The 18,103-nt window shown below is 38.5% G+C and overlaps 1 protein-coding gene across 1 annotated transcript; it reads right to left on the reverse strand.

Moving 5' to 3' along the window:
* Window positions 1-1,678: 1,678 nt before the first annotated feature.
* On the reverse strand, window positions 1,679-15,335 carry ENKUR (enkurin, TRPC channel interacting protein). Its single transcript, XM_049799203.1, has 5 exons — window positions 15,046-15,335; window positions 11,499-11,644; window positions 8,103-8,329; window positions 6,103-6,249; window positions 1,679-1,990 (listed from the first exon to the last, which is right to left on the reverse strand). The coding sequence occupies exons 1-5, from the start codon at window positions 15,120-15,122 to the stop codon at window positions 1,817-1,819; spliced, it is 771 nt and encodes a 256-aa protein (XP_049655160.1). The 5' UTR covers window positions 15,123-15,335; the 3' UTR covers window positions 1,679-1,816.
* Between the last annotated feature and the right edge of the window lie 2,768 nt (window positions 15,336-18,103).

The raw sequence follows: 18,103 nt of genomic DNA on the forward strand, positions 1-18,103 counted from the left end.
GCAGCAACTACCTGCAAAACACTATATGAGGTTTATGCAAAAAACCCCACACAGTACTGTTGAAAGAAACTAGTGACAGCCCACTCAGCTACAGAAGTGCACTGGCTTTAGTCTCTCCTTCTCCTGTTAAGCAGGAATACTTTTTGCATCCCTTCCTGTTCACTTCCTAACTTTCCAATAATATACTAATATCCTTCCAACATTTTTAAAAGGCAGTCTTTATTACTGGTGAATTATGAATGTTTCCAAGTGTGGCCTAGTTGCTTATCCCAAATTTTGGGATAAGCCATCACCTACTTTGCGTTTCCATTAAGTTAGCGCTGATGATAAATGGAAGAACTAAATCCAGATCCTCAACCTAACTCAGCCAAATCGTCTATAAGTAACTAAAAGCTGAGAGTGAGGCAGTGGGAATGCACGCTGTTTTGGAGTCAAATCTAGCTTTTTTATTTTAAGCCACAAGAAACAGCCATGTTTGATTATATTTCATTTCTTAAGAAAGGCATCTTGTACTTCACTAGGAGATAATGTGACATGTTATTAAGTGCTTATAATTGGTGTGGTTTTGTTAAAATATACAGTATAAGTCATTCTCTTGAGTAAACAATAAATGAATCCATATTTTACAAAACCACAGCTTTCCTTGAGCTTATATCTTTCAAAAATAAACATGATTGCTTAACAGTAAGTTACAAAGAACAAAATACACATTCCTCCTCACCCACATTTTTCTAGTGCATGTCATAGAGAAGTTTAAGATGCACAATAAATATAGCCTATAATCACTATGAAGTCTTCAAAGCCATTCCCTGACAAATTTATGAAAGGAATTTAATGTACGTGAAAATTCAGCTTTTAATATTTCATTTGAGGTTTTTTACTTCATCCTGTGCTGATGTCAGATACTATGATGTCACAACAGCTGCTGGTGGTAATGATTGATACCATAAAGAAAAAGCTGTGTTCTGAAGCAAAGGTTAAGCAGTAGGAAATAAAAACAATTTTTCGTTTTATGCAAATAATTGCACAATAGTATGCAAATAATTGCACTATAGTATGCTGATATAATTTCTGCCTAGGCCTTGACTCACATGCTAGTATATTGCTTTCATTCTAACATTACACACATAATAGCAATCAAAACACATTTTTCTACTTTAGTTGTAATTTACTATAGTATTACCAAATTATTTATGCATAAACACACACAGCAAGCGACATGTGGTATCTGTATTGCATGAAGTCTATATTATTATGGGCTTCCACCATAAAAATTGGTTTTGGTAACAAAAAAATGAGTACACAAAATGTTATGCAGAAGCCAAGCTGTTTAGAAATACAATCACTCAAGTTTTTAAGTAAAGCACAACAGCTCTTTAATAACTAGTCCAGAAGCCATCCCACCCTGAAGTTATATTTACCAAGCTGTTTCAGCAGCCAATTATTTCACTTTGTTTTGGCTATGCAAGGAAAGAAGTGCTCCAAACATATGAAACGGTATTTTTTATGCTTTTTCTATGATGTTTATAGAAAACTTAGTAGTTAATAAAAATTAGAAAGAATAATAGATTAAATTAATGTTTTTATACTCAAAAGTTTAACTAAGAATTTTATTTCAAAATGTTTTGTGAATTATACAGACAAGAGCTATATGCAACAACTTTTCTAAGAAGCTACATACTTTTATTAGTTGAATATTTCCTTCTGAATAGTTGGCGGTGTCAATTTCTTCTCAGGATTTAGGGGGGCACTTCTTGGAGATGTAGAGATAGAGAAAAAGAAAAGGAGGAAAGAGGCAATATTTGAAAAACAGTCCTTACTCATTTGCAATGTAGATAACTTTGTGCTTCTCAATTACTTCTATGTCATGCTCCAGTTGTTTCATCTGTGTTTCCAGCTTTTCTTTATATATCTTCTTGGGTATGGTGTCTATTTCTACCGAAAGACCCTGAAATTCACGATACACTTCTTCCCAGTTCTTTTTCAGCCCCTAGTGCCATTATAAGAAAAGGAAATATATGAGGAAAACTTACTTCATTAAGAATAATATGCATATAAACTACCTAGGGTTTTTTTGTTAATATTTCATTTGGTGAATGTCACTGCAATGTTAAAATAATAGATAAATACATGGATAATGTTTAATCATCTTAATTGGATCAAATAAATTAAACGCTTAAAAATCAAAGAGGTTGCAACAGAAATAATTTTGACTCATTCTGATGCAATATAAGGAATGGTCTTCACAAAACTCTGTGTCTTGGAGAGAAAAAATTACAGCCTGTAAGAGGCAACAGAACAATAATTAAACTAGCCAATGAAGGACGAGCTACAAAAATATTAAACTGAAAAAAAGTATGTCAATGTGACTAACAGTCAACTCTGTAGCCTACCAGGAACTCAAGGAAGTCTGTACACTTAATTTCCAGTCCTCAGTATCTTCAAGAAAAACTGCACAAGGTAAATGAAGAGTGACTCTTCCTTATTCTATATAAGAGACTTTCTATGCTTTCAATGATCTACAGGTAGGCAACAGTGACTGCTCCACTGTATCTAATGCTAATATGCTCACTGAGGAACTACTATGATTCATAAAAGCTGCCTCAAAACTCTTATCACTCAAATGTCTTCTTTTCTCCAAAATGCAACAGGAATTATCTTACAAACTGTACTACAGAAACCACTTCCCCATAAACAGCAACCTAGCTACCACAGATATCACCATGTCACACACAGTGGTGTTACCTATCTTAAATAATCACAAGAGCACCAATACTTGGAACTCCAGCCAAAATTCAGCAGCATTTTAGTTCATCTCACAACAAGCTTCATTTTCCGTAATTGAGACTTTGCTCAGACCATGGACACCAAACTGATCGCACAATATTTTAACTTCTACAAACTACTTTGAAAAAATTATAAATAATTGCATTCCTTTCCTAATCTACATTTACAATAACACCTGTAGGCAACTTATTTATCATTTGGACTAAAAAACCTAGCTGTTACTGACCCTGTCAACAATAATTTCAGTAACTGCTACCTCTCTTGAATGCTGCTATGTGAAGAATTACCTTACTAGATAAAATGAACTGTATCTTCCATATATAAAAGCCCAAGACTAAAACCCTGCCTAAAAAAACCCATGCAATCATCTGAAAGATACTCATGAACTTGTTAATTCAACATCAGAGACAAACTTTTGTCCACCAATATATGCTGAATGGAACCAGACTGTGGTAGAAAAATAATTTTTTTCTTTACATCTTCACAATTTCTGCAACAATTGCTCTTACTTTCTCTCCTCAAGAGGATAATCAAAATCTACACATCCTATACATGCATATATAAGGATTTAGTAGAGTTTGTTCAGTGCATCAAACATCCTCATGAAAACTATATGGGTGAACTTAATAATCACACCTACTACAAGGAACTCATACAGCTATCAGCAAATAATATAATATGGCTATCAGTGAGAAAACACTTTTCCAAAATGTTTTTGGCTCTCAGTTCTGTTTCCTTAGAGGAGATCACAAAGTATCTTAAAAAATGAACTGAAGTTACTCTCTTGGGAACTAAAGTTTTCAACTCTGCTTCATAACTAAAACCGGATTCAACTGACGTACTGATTTTATGGCATGCTGTGATTTCCAAACTCATGTCCTTCTTTGCTATTATTAAACACCTTTTCTCCCAGACTGGCTAATTGATTAACATACTGAAGTTAAATTTAAAGGAATTACCTTAACACATATTTAGCTTTGAAGATTGTTGCTTCGATTTTGGAACTCAAGGACTCTTGTGCTAAAAAACTTGAATGATTTTGTCCACTGTATGAATTGATTTAACAGAAAAAAATTACCTCTCCCTGCCAATACTAAGAAAAACATGCTTTTTAATATGAACTAATATTTTACTGATTCAAAGCAGTCCATTTATTACATAGCAATTCGTGCTTTTTGCATATTCATATTAAGCATCTAAGTGTTGTCCATAAAGGTTATTCCAAAAATCTTCATATACCAATATCTACATAAATTTAAAAACCCCACCTCAACATGTGAAACTTAGAGCAACAAGGCTATTTATTTACTGTCTTGTAATGCTACTTGTCTTTGCAATCCAAGGCTGTAAAGTACTTAAATAAAGCTCCTAGTCTACCAGGCATCAGGTATAGTTTACAAATATGTACTCATGAAAATAAACACCATATTTCCAAAACTTTCATAGAAGAGTCATTCATAGCTTCTTTTAAATAATTCTTTGTATACATTAGTAAAAACTAGTTTGGAAATCACTTAAAACAGTGAAATTTAAAACACATTAGAGCATGCACTCATCACAATTTACTCTATCCCTACAGAGTGGAGAGACCAAAAGCAGATCATGACTCCCCTCCATAAAAGTCTCCCTCAGAGCTCCTCCAAGAGCAATGTAATATGCTGACCATTACTGCTATGGGCTAGATCACAAACTGAATATCTAACTCTATATAAGGAATTCTAATACATACTGGATCAGTGAGAAGTATGTACTGCATTTATCAACACTCTCTTTTATTCTCATAAAATCCCAACCAAAGTAAGCACAATGGAGAGTTCAAAAATATGTTGGCAGAAATTATTTCCCTTTATTTTTGTAAGTTCATGAGGCTTGATTTTGTTCTCAGACATCTATTGCCACGTATTCTTTCAAATCAGATAGGGCACATGTGTTCACTAGCAATGTCAATTATTTTAAAAGACAGGAATTCCCATATGTCTACAGCTGAGCACTGGGTAGAAGCCACATACCCTGGGGACACTAATTCCTCCTGACAATGTAACTGTATAAATAATCTGACCCATGAAAGAGCAAATTTTTTGAAAAATTTAAAAGAAAATACTGAGTTAATAAAAACAATCCAAAAACTTTTTAATTAAAAAATATATCAGTATACTCTTCTATTTGAAAAATACAGAACATAATTTTAATAAAACTAAATGCAGAATTGTGAGCAGCTGAACTCACATGCCTTTTTGCACATATATTTTTGCTGCATAGTTAACTTGCTGGACCATCAGCTTGTCCCATGCCTTTCCCACCATAAAAATATCTTAATCTTCACCCTTGCTGTTATGTTCTTTATACTGCTGTCAATGCAATACACTCACCTCTCTCCCATACTCCTTCCTAGCTTCTACTGCTTGCTGCATAAGCAAGAGACACCATTGTGCTAGCTATTTTGGATCTTGCTGGTCAACCAGTTAATCTTTGCAAGTGAGTTAAAACACTGTGTTTTCTCTCTAAATATCTGGCGGGCTTTTTTATGGGAATTTAGCACCTTGGAGATGCCCATCCATCTGCTAATTTGTTTCAGGTGGCTGCTAAGATCAAGTTATTAAGGGACAGACTGATAAATAGGTATCACAGTAATCTAAGCCTCATTTTCATAGGAAATTTGGCTAAAATGTGGACATAAGAAATTCCAGTTCAAGGATGGGATATACTTGAAAATGTCTCTTTTCCGGTCTATTTATTTTATGGTATTATTTCTCTTAAGAAAATCTTCTGCAATAAAACCTGTATGAAAGACAGTATCCAAAACAGCTTGACAAAATACAATTTTTCCAGCCAGAGTTCTACAAGTATATTGCAACTTAATTCTGTTTTTGCTACATTTTAAAGCATAACCTTATACTTTAGTCAGTGAGGTCACAATGTGAACATAGAAACTGCCAATGAAAGTGTCAATCTTATGCATCAGGAAAAAAAACCCCGCATATTTTTCCATGATTCACAAGTAGAGAGTCAGAACTGTCACTAAATCCATTTAGGTGATTTTCTGCATTCCTTTGAAGTTTCACTGAAATTCCAAGTCATTAAGGGGGATAGGGATCTAACAGAATTGAAGTACTTGTAAAACTGGACTAAAATGTAGCTAGATCAGCTCCCTTCAGTTCAGTTTACAACTGTTCTACAGCTCCATCTAGTGAAAAAGTAGCTAACTCATTCACTTCACTTAAAAAATAGAATATACATTTATTACTTACATGGACTGACATTACCTTATTTAATATTTTGTACATGTTACTAATTACACTAAATCAAAATATGCACCTGCAGAAGACTTCTCCTTTCTTCATCAGATAGCCGTTTCATGGCTCTTTTCTTGAGATGCTCCAAGATACCGGCCTCGTATTCTTTCTGAGCTCTCTTCATTTCTTCATTTCTCCGTGTTACATATTTTGGTGTAACACCATAATCCTATAAGGGTAAGGAAGAAGTTTCTTATATGTGCTTTTATGAAGGAAACAAAGAAATACCTGTCATCCATAGTATATTACATTTGCAAAGACAGCTTGAAATGGAATTTTGCACTACCAAGCAATAAAATCTTAAATCACTGTTCTTAGAAGTATCAGACATGATTGCCTTTGTAGCCTGAGCAAAACATATAAACAATTCCCTTCAATTTCTTTTCACAACCTTGGAAAACAACAGAATCCAGAAACCGAAATGTTTATTTATAAGAACTGATGGTTCAGTGAGGAGTTTGAAACCTGTTAATGACAGCAAGCTATTTTACATTTTTATATGGTGTCAGATTCTATGTTCTGAAACACATTCCTTAGATACTTTCTTTGAAAGGTCTTCCTGTATCCTGATTTTTGCTGAACATTGCATGCCATAAAAGAGAGTGATAGTATTAATACCTACATGAAAACTGGACTACTTAGGAATGATAAACTACCCCCTTCTAGATGTGGCAGAATTGTGTTTCTGGGAGGACAAATAATTTCTGAATATCCCAGATATACTTGGAGGAACACATCTATTTTGCCTTATCCTTTGTAAAATGAAGCCTATCTAGCTGTGCCAGAAGGTACTGGAGTCTACCTTCTTTCTACCAAATGCTAAATGATTCACAAATCTCTTAGTGTTGGGTGGCACTATGACTAGCATCATTTATATATATGTTTAGCCATGCAAAGGTACTGCAAGAGTTGCAGGTTTGCTTTTTTGCATCTTCCTTGTCATGAGTTATGTCATATGTCATGTCTCTTTTTGCATAATGCTCTGTCATGAGTTACCAGTTTAAATAAGCCAGACTCCTAATACATCTTGTTTTCCTGAATAGTGGAACAGACTGTTCTTGTGCTTGGACGAGGTTGTCCTCACAGGCATGCCAGCTCTCTCAAGCTCCTTTGCTTTTCAGAGCTGTCTCCCGTGGGGTCCTACCTACTAGTTCCCTGAATAAGCTGATGTTTGCTCTCCTGAAGTACAGGGTCTGTACACTACCACTTGCCTCGCTGAGGAGGACGGGATCTTGAACTACTTCATGGCCTGTGCAAACAAGACTATTATTGATTATCACACCTCTGACCAGTTCTTTCTCATTTGTAAGTAGCAGAACCAGAACAGCATGACCACTGGTTGGCTCATCCAGCATCTGTGTTAAGAAGCTGTTGCTGACACACTCCGGGAACCTTTTTGGATTGTTTTCATGCCATTGTGTTGTCCCTTCAGCAGTTATCAAGGAGGGTGAAGCAGTTCCCTAAGCAGCTGCACTGTGATCAGAAGATTTCCTCAAGCTGCTTAAAGAAATTTCATCCAGTTCCTCACCTGATTGGATGGTCCATAACAAACACACTTTTGACACTTACTGGCCTTTCCTCTGATCCTGACCCACAAGCGCAACCAGCCAATTCCATAGAAGAGCTCCATATATTTAAACAGCTCCTTCATCCAAAGGGCACCCCCTCCTCTTCTTTCCTGCCTGTCTTTCCTAAAAAGCCAGCATTCATTCATGACAGAACTCCATTTTTCTCCCCATCAGATGCTCCCTGGGTTCCCAATGCAACACATATGCTATTGCTTTAGCAGCATAATTCTGCCAATTTTTTTTCTGACAGCATAAGCAAGTGAATACAGAGGAAAGGCAAGGCACAATTCTAGTGCCAGTGATTTCTTCTTGATGAATTTCAAAGGTCTACCACAAACAGCAGTGGTATCTAAACATCTCAAAAAGAATCATAAACGTTTCACAGGAGAATGCAATAGAGAACCTAAAATAGGCATTGCTACTAGTATTTCCACTATTATTTAATAAAACTTACCTTTTTTTTAATATATTTTGGAACAAGTCCTGAAGTTTCAAGCAGATATTTATCTCCCTGTCTTCTATCAACATAAATAGGTTGAGGCTTTTTAGGCAATCCCGTGATAGCAGCAACTGCATTTGTATTTATAAAATTCTTTTTACTCTGAATTCCCATAACTGGGTGATCTGTCCTCCGTGGCACTGATAATGCAGGCAATTTCTTACTATCCTGTTCTTTTTTCCCTGTGAATTGAGCATGTAAACATTCTCAGCAATAACTATGAAGAGCTTTGCAATTTAATGTTATTACATTTTTCAAAAGGGAAAAACTATGTACAAAATTACATAAAAATAGAAACCAACTGTATCTACAATGAAAGAATTGACTGGGAATGTACTATGATGAAAATGAGTATGCTTGTTTAGCGTAATAGAAGTTTCATAACGTAGGAAATACTATGTTAGTTTAGATGGGTTTTTCTTATAATATGTCACTCATTTCCTCTTAACTGCAGTAGTATGGGACTTTTTAAAAATGTAATTAAAACTACTTTTACTGGAGATGCTCATTGTCAGGGCCTTTAGGCATTAATGGCCCTGCCCAGTCTCACCTGGGGCATCCACCCCACACCCTTGGGCTTAGGAACCCCATTTCAGCTCAGCCTTGTGCTGTCAGTGCCTGGCTGAGCTGTTTCAGCCATGCCTGCCCCTAGTCCTCTTCCTGAAGAGCTATGTGGAATTGGTGGATAGACCTGGCCTGTTACCCCGTCTTGCCTGTTGGTCACTAGGCCATTGATAGGACACATTTTCATCACCACCCTACTCTGCTCACCTGCCTCTGGTGTGATGGGACTACACTCTGTTGGTAAGGTCATTGTCCAGCCTCCACTGTGGTTGCCCTCAATTTCTGGCTCACCTCCCCTTAGGGAAAAGCCCTGCTCTTGCTGCTCCCTAACACTTGTAAACAACTTCTCACATTCCTTTCTCCAGAGAATATAGACACTATTCCTTTTTAGTGTAATCTTTTCTCCAAGGCACCAACAGAAAGTCAGTAGTCTCCTGAGTAGTCTCACTTCAGGTGAGTGATGAAAGACAATTCATTTCCCACCATGTTTCCCACTAGATGTAACTAAGTCAATCATTATCAGACATAATTTGATTCAGGTTGTCTGAGTTCATGTTCTTTGGCAGAAAATAAATGTAATGTCACAAGTGACAGAGCTCATTCCTACAACAGCTGGTTTCCTGATACTGACCCCATGAACCAGTGCTTTCCTGGGTATTGTTTTTACAACCTGATAGCTTGCCATAACTTAGTACTTTAGGACACACAGACTTAAATCTCTATTTCTCTTAGGATGTCTTTTTGGAAACAAGATCTTGAAGCCTCTCAGTGAGCACTGGCTCACCCTTATCTGCAGTACACTGGTGCACACTTGCTGCTTTGGGAGGCCCCACTACTGCAGCCAGCAACCAAGCTTGGTTAAAATGAATGCCAAGTCCAGTAATACAACAAGATTCACCTGAAGGTTAGGAAACACACCTTTTGTAAGGAAGTGGTGAGTAATCAGACTCTAAAGAATCAGGCTATCCCAGACTTTAGGGAAACAAGTTCAATCTTTCTGTTCTGCCCTTGCAATCTATTTTTTAACTAGTTGGATCAAACCCAGTTTTGAAGGCGGCACAGATACCACAAACACAATGCCATAATCCCATTTACACAACTGATAACTGGTTAAATTCCAAGTGATGAAAGTACCATGCTTTAAAAGAGGTGATTAAGCAGTGTAACTTCTGTGAGGTAGGTATGAAATTCCATCCAACAAAGTACAAGAACTTTCTGAGTTAATGATACAGTTCCTTCTCAAGATCTGTTAGGATCTAATCATGGCAATGAAATTACTAGTCTGGATCAAAGCTGTGATGTGTCATAGTAATTTTGAGGCTCTGGTTCATTGACTCCAAATGCAAACACCTAAGCACATATTTCTGTTATGAAGCCCTAAATCAACAAGTTGAAATAGAAATATTGTGAGCTGCTTGTCTGAGAAAAATGAGTCGGAGTGCTGTATCTCAATATATAGCAAATTGGAAATAGATAACACTAATTTTATAATACAAGTACTTAAAAGAGATCTTACAGACTGCTCCAAATTATTGGTGAATCAACCTTCTTTCCCATGCCCATCTAAAATGCTAGTGAGGTAATGTAACAAGGTCTTGATCTTGGAAGAATTAATGCTCAGATGTCATGAAGTATGACATTCCAGTATACTGAACACTGTTCAGATTTCCTGAAAAAGTGAAGGCTTTACTCAAAAATGACCCAGGATGCCTACAGGACCTCTGGGACCAAAGTTTACCTTAAGGTTCTAATAATCCATATTGCCTGAGGCATTAAGCTTCCAAAGCCTCCTGGGACAGCCTTTATTTTCAGTGCTAAAGCCATTTGTGTGTGCCACGTAAATTCAGGTGCTGGACTCCTACATTCTCTGAGACAGCTTTTTTTTTAATACTGTAAGTTAAGCTCTTCTACTTTTCCAGGCTAAAAACAGTTTCAAGCTGAAACTTTGTAACTCAATTATAAATTCTGACAGCAGTGTACTTAGAACTCCAGCAGCACTAAGGTCACTCCACACTTGCAGAACCGGCCATGAGGCTGAACATTAGAACTGTCAACTCCTTATACCCAGAATTATGGTTTGTGCCCAAAGATAGCATGCATTTTGCAACAAAATATTCCAATTTTCTTACTTCTGTGACATGCAGGTCTCCAAAAAATTGCTTTGAACACTGCCAGCCAATTTAACACTACGGGATTAAGAGCAGACAGTGAGTGCTAAAAAGTAAAAGCTGTATGTTGCTTATAACATCAAGAAAGGCACACATACTTTTCCCATATCTCTTCAAGCATTAAAAACAATTAGTTCACTTCTAATACCCCTACTCATATTACTTAAATGTTAATGATCTATTGCAGAAAAGAATGACGTACAAATCTAAACTATGTTATTACAAATTGAAATATCAGCAGGATAGAACATACCATCAACACATCTTCAACATCTGAATAGCTGCAGCCAAGAGAGATAGAATTTTGCTTTATATTTCAGCTGGTTTTGTACCACATGACAGTAAATAATTACTGTATTTTCTAACCACATATATAATCGCCTTGTTGCTTGTCTCAGTATTTTACACAATAAATAAGAAAAATTTTTGTAAAATAAAGAAATAATTTTGGTATCATAGATACTATAAAAGGAACAATGGAAACTGTCCCAACATACAAAAATTATTTTAGATTTTTTTAAAAAATTGATTCTCCATAACTAACTGTTACTTTCAACATTAATATTATCAATTTTAAAATTAAAAAAATACATTTCATATATTTCATGTCTACACTTACTTGCTGGTAGCTTTGGTTCTTTTGAATGTTTCTGCAGAAAATTTTTTGGAGATGGCACTGCAACTTTCGCTGGTCCCATAGTTTTCCATTGAGCTTTATTTTTCTCTGCTTCACATTTCACGGATGGTCTGAATGTGGATATATACCTTAGATGTTAAAAAATAGCCATAAAGAAGTTAAAGGTCAGAAAATTATTAAAAATACTTCTTCAAAGAATATATATTTTTGCAGTAGTTCATGCCAAAAGCCTAAGCTATTTTGTTTTGTACTCTTTCCCAAATAAAGGCCATCACTCATACAAACTCCATACTAAGGATAAGCCAAGGTCCGCACTGACAAGTGTTTTTTCTGATTCTGAAGTTAGCTTGCTTGTTCATTCTTCTCTTGTGTCTCCAAGGTCAGTATTATCACACTTTGGGAAATGGTCCCTGTATGCACTGTTCATATAAATACTGAACTCAGACATTTTGAAAATCAACAAGACCTAAATTTTGGAAATAAACTGTTTTGAGTATTGCTTGCACTAATTAATTATTTTTATGAGGTTGTGTGTTACACACTTTCGTCTTTATTTTTTAATTAACTCCATTTTTAAAAGTTTTTTTAATGTGGCTGTTTTGTTCAAAAATGCATCCAAAATATGCAGCTGCTGTGCATCTACAGGAAAATAGTAATCATGAACCTACTTTACTAGATTTTCTATATTTGAAAGTTTGTAGTAAGAGAAAGATGCAAATGCCAATGTATCTCGGCCGTTTCAGAAGCTGTAGTTGCAGTACATTGTAGGGCCTTACACAGCAATCAAACACATCTATGGAAAAACTCAGTTGGCTTCAAAAAATATGAGATACGTATTGATAATGAGAACTGCTTCATTCTATGGGATCAAACAAATTTTAGAGGTATGTAAAACCTCATGCTTCTGAAAACTTGTCAAACATAGTTGAGAGTTGGACAGAATGTCCTTGATCATCAGTTTATCTTATTACTGTCCACTGTATCATTGTCTCAATGTTCCTGTTGAACCATCTGTTACAGACTATTATAAGAGATTAGATGAGACAGATGACTGCTCTGAAACAGCACAGCAAACTGTATATTTCTTATATTACACAGATCCAAATTATGATCCTGAACTACTGCAATCAGAGGTGGTTTTGGCACTAACTGAAACAGCTAATCTGAAAATCAGTAAGGGCTCAAATATGAAAAGCTGTATGCACATACTGCTGTTATGGTGTAATGTTGCATAAGGCACTGTAACTTCTGCTTTAATCAAAAGTATGCACACATGTTCTCCAAAAGAAGCCAAATGCTGATCATTAGCTGATTAGCAGCATCTTGCCTCTATCTGAAGGACTGAGCTGTCACAGATGTTTTCCTGAGGGAGCAGAACTCCCCGCTCCTGAAGCTCAGGCTACCTCATTGTACCTTTTAAAAATTGTCCATCTTTAGGAAACATGTCATGTTAATTTAGGAAACATGTCATGATAAAAGCTTATGAACAACTGCGTTCTTCCTTCACAGAAAAAACCTAAGTGTCTATGAAAAAACTACACCATGTTTTCAGGTAAGGAAAAAAAGAATATAAAAGATTATATATAGTGTAACCTGTTTTACAGAAATACTGAAATAGTATGAAAGAAATGATGTAATGCTGGGCCAAGTGAATGGGAATTATAGTAGCAACACTGATGAAAGCTTTTGTATGTGAGCTGGAAATGTCCAATACACATATTTGTACTTGATCATAACATTAGAACATGTAAGAGGACTTCACTAACATTGTGGAGTTATTTTGTCTGCTGGAGATTTGGTCTCCAAAATCAGAAAGAGGATTATGTACATAAGATTATATATAATTCCAGAAATACCTGTAATCATAAGGAATTAAGTTTTATTTATTTTTTTCTGTTCAATTCATGCTAAACAGCTATAGACATAGGCACAAGCCCACCACACTCATAAGTAATTGCATTCCTCGTCATTTGCTAGGAGTGGCATTGTAGCCACACAGTAGAGAAAGGTAGTGACTTTATGAGGAGTTTGACCTAGTAGGGTTCACAGTCTTGGAACGAGAAAGTGAATGAGAAGGTATTGAGTTTATTACATATTGGCATAAGGTAAGATGTCTTTTGTGGGCAGCTACAGGCATTCCTTTGGATAAAGAGATGTGGCAGTTGTACCTTTTCAGTGACTTTTCAGGCTGAGAAAGTGACTAAATGCTGTCATGCACAGGTGTCAGAGAGGGTTGCAAGGAAGAAAACATGGGTATGGGGGACTTCAGAACCTGAATCCATTCATCATTTGGCAAGGGGGGAAAAAGACAATACATTTGTAAGAAGACAGTTACTATTCCTTAGGTGTCATCTTGGGACATCAAAGCTGTGGAAAATGAGGATGCTTGCTGTGGTTTCCTGAGTAGTACCTGGTCAGTTGAGAGCGAAATGTATATGATTTCATTTGAAAAAAATAAAAGACCCTAGATTTTGTATGCATTAGTTAAAACTGGTCAGATAATGCCATTAACCAGGTTTGACACTGTTGTTACCAGACGGATATTTGGCACATGATTACCAAAGCAGTAAGCGGGGTGACAACAGAAGTCAGTGAGATGAGAAGGGGATTTAGTCAGATGGCATCCAACCTAAGGAATCCCTTGCCTAAACTGAACCTGATGGTCACGGAGTATCCAAATCCCTGAATGGTATTAGGACAGGAATAGATTTAGTGTGCTGCGTGCCTTGCCATACTGTCATTTCACTTTCCTCTGCCTAAAGTATTGTTCATTCACATTGGAAACAAAAAAAGATGTATGATCTATTTTTACATGGAAAAGGTTCAGAACTAGGAATCTCACAAGTCTGAACACTTCTACCTGAAAACAGATAACTGTCTTTGTTCTAATAAGGGTCGCTGGTACTTCTACCCATTTTAAAGCTATTGAGTTATGACCTACCTTAACCTTTCACTGAAAATGCTAGCTCTAACAGCTTTCTTTCATATACAGTAATAGGGATTTGAAAAAATAACATAACTTTGCATATTATCAAATACGAATTTTATAAAAACTCTCAAAGGAATTAATACTAGGGGGGTAAAAGGCCTTTTTTTTAATGTTTTTAGGGTAAGGGGGTGAGAAAGAGAAGCAAAAGAGACAACGTCAGAAGACACACCTGACCCATGAAAAGAACGGAAGTGTGGCATTGAGAAAAAATTTTTTAAAACCCCAACTTTTCAGCTGCTCACCGAAAAATTGTTATAAATGTGTGTAACAAAGATGTCACGTAATTTTCCTTTGAGTGGAAAGAGTGCTTTGTAAAATCTTTGTCAATGAACAAGATGGCATTGAAGATACCAGACTGAATCATCAGCTCATGGAGCAGGCTGTAAGCCCTCAGATGTTAGTCAGTGACTCATTAGGAGGAGCAATAACTACGCAAAAACTAGATTATTTGTTGTTGTTGTTGTTTAATACATGTTACCCGTAAGGTGCATTGCCTTGCCAGAACCAGTCACTGCAAGTGGTACTGTCACACCCACGTACCTGGGAGGTTTGACAGCCTTCTCCTCCAGGCGGGGCAGGAGGTTATAGATGCTCTCCTGGGCACACTGCGTCGTCATCCTCGGGCTGAGGGGCCCCGGACACGGGGAAGCGCCCACCTCGCCGAGAAGCTCTGGCCACGGGAAAGCCGCCCCCCTCGCTGAGGGGGCCTGGCGTTTCCTCCCTCCTCGCCCCGGGCCCACGCCGGGGAACAGCTCCCTCCCGCCGCTGAGCCCCCTCAGGCCGCCGAGGCAGGCGCGGGCCGGCCCACGGTTGTCTCCGTAGTTACTAGGGCAACCCGTTGCTAGGTAACAGAGCCACGAGGGGGCGGAACCTACCCCATCACGCTTCCGCCTCTCCCCGGCGGAAGGCAGCTGTCAGCCGCCGCTAGGGCCGGGAGCGACAGCGCAGGCGCAATCGCTCCAAGCGACGCCCGGCGCCGCGCAGGCGCACTTCGCGGAGGTGAAGCCGGCAAGGCCGACTCAGTGCGCGCCGGGCGGTTTGATCTGCGCGTGCGCGGAGGGGGCGGGAGAGAATGTGTGAGGCGGTGGGCGCGTGGTACCTGTGGCAGCTGTCCCCGCCCCTACCGGTACGTGCGCGCGCCGCGCTGAGGGCGACGGAGGGCGACGGAGGGCGACTGAGGGCGAGGGGAACCGTGCCGTGCCGTGCCGTGCCGTGCCGTGCCGTGCCGTGCCGTGCCGTGCCGTGCCGTGCCGTGCCGAGCCACGGGGGCGGGTCAGGGCACGGGCGCCGTCCGCCGCTCCCGAGGGGAGGTGGGAGCCCGGGGCCGCACTGGCCGCGGGGGGGCGGGCGGGCGCGGCTGCCCCGTCTCTGTGGTGCCGCGTTTCCCCGGTGCGGCGCGGCGCGGCCTGGCGGGCCCCCTCCTTCCGCCCGCGCTTTGACACCTTCGGGGCGTCGAAACGGTGAGGCGGGAGCGCGGCGGTGAGGCGGGAACCTTTGCAGGATCTTGGTCCGTGGGATGGTCACGAGAAGGTTGAGTGTTTTTCTTTGGGATTTTTTTTCTTTTTTTTCTTGCGTGAAAGCTCTGAGAAAAGTCAAATGGAAGTTGTCCTGTGTTAACAATTTTGAAATACGGTAATTATCAGTCTTGGCCTACCCTGAGGTCTTTGGCAGCGGCAAACTGCCACTGCCTTGTTTGGTTACTGAATTTTAACCACATGTCACATTGTTGCAAACTTTGTCTCTATACCAGTAGCAAAGCCCAGTTTTCACTAGAACTCTTGTCATTGGCAGCGGTTGTTAAAATTGTGGATAATTGCTAATGATATGTAGGTGCTGTCAACATCCAAGTGAAGGGTCAAGGTGTATTGTCAAAACTTAAAATTTCATAGTCGGCATGGGTGTAAGCTCTGCTTCAAAAAAACCCCACCCTTTTGGCATGGGGTTTATATCTAAAGTTGAATGGCCTGGTGTTCTAACTAGACTGGTAAACTCTACTAGTGATAAAGTCTAATTCGAGCTGGTTTTACAGTAAAGTTTTGCCAAGTGAACAAAAAATTATTTCAAGGAAACAGGTTGCATTCAGTGGTTGCAGACTTCTGCGTACGTGTACTTTATGTGGGTGCAGAATTGGATTACACCGGAATAGGTCAAACTGAGTAGCTGAATAAAGGAATTCCCTGCGAATTTTTGCACGAGGTTAACCGAGTTGATTTCAAACAATGGCTATGGCCTAGATTCATAACGCAATCCAGATGTTACATCCAGCAGCTGTATAGTGCATACCAAGTGACTGCACCTCAAAGTGAGTTTGTAGTGCAACTAGACATGGTGGGCAGGCCACTAGGCTTGGCATGGTTTGTACTCACGTAGTGCACACATAACACTTGAAGTAATTCTTATGTTCAAGAAATAAAATCACTAAAATATTGTCTCTAACTTTTTTAAAATCCTGAATATAACTGATTTACATCTGGCAGTTTAATACAAAGATCTTTTTCTGGCCCTATAGTGAGTACGTACATACGGTGCATTACTATTGCAGTACAGCTTTATAATGATACTGAATATTACAACTACTCTTCACGGATTGTTTTTTTATTTTTAATAACTATTACAAAAAATTTACATCTACACAGGATGATTCCCTTATACCTTACAAGGATTGAGAAAAAACGATACAGTATCATATGCCCATCTTTACTCTGATCTGTGCCTTGTAATTACAGCATGTTCGTCATGTCACAGCACTGGATGCAGACACAGAGACTTGCTGTTTGCAAGCTCATCTCTCCACGCAGAAGTGCGCAAATGCAAAGATTTAAATTATTAGAAGTACTCTGACTTTGTAAGTATGCTAATAGTTGGTAAAGAAAGTAGAGTGTAAAAGACAGATTGAAGAACACAGGGCTATCTAGAGCAAGGAGCACCTGGAAGCAAAGAGTCTTTGTTTTTGTGGTTTGCTCTTACAAAACTTGAGCTTCTGTGTCATTTTTGAAGTTTGTGACCTGTGTCTCTGGAGTCATTTGATATGCACTCTGACGGGGAACAGCAGGGTCTTTAAAGGACTGGTGTGACCACTGTAAACATGGATTAATCACCAGTAGGTCTTTGGAAGATGGTGCAGTTGCCACTGGGTGCTTACCTGCCTTCTACTGCAATTCCAGGCCACCTTCTGCTCTTCACAGTGATAAAAGGCTGCCTGGACTGGAGAGCGTCTAGAGAAAAGGCACTGAACAACTGAAGGATTTGGAAACTTAGTCTGTAGTGAATTCCTTTAATTGTTCTATTTAGTCTGTCGTGATTAATGTGGGGAAACACATAGCTGGTATATAAACGAAAATATTTTAATAAACATTGCAAAGCAAATGCTGGGGTGCTAGCAGCTGGATTTGGGTCTTTAAAATGTAGGTATCAGAAGTTGCTGATTGCCATTTTGGTTATGTGTTACAGTGCCAGGAGGAAAAAAAAATATATAACTTGCAGCTTAGTCAACTGTCTCTTTGTATTGCATACTATAGCAGCTAAAAGTAATAATTTTAAAAAATGCTGATTTTGTATATATTGCAAATATATATTTTTATTTTATATATATTATTTT

Source organism: Accipiter gentilis, chromosome 4 (genome assembly GCF_929443795.1).
Source record: "Accipiter gentilis chromosome 4, bAccGen1.1, whole genome shotgun sequence".
Classification (NCBI taxonomy): domain Eukaryota; kingdom Metazoa; phylum Chordata; class Aves; order Accipitriformes; family Accipitridae; genus Astur; species Astur gentilis.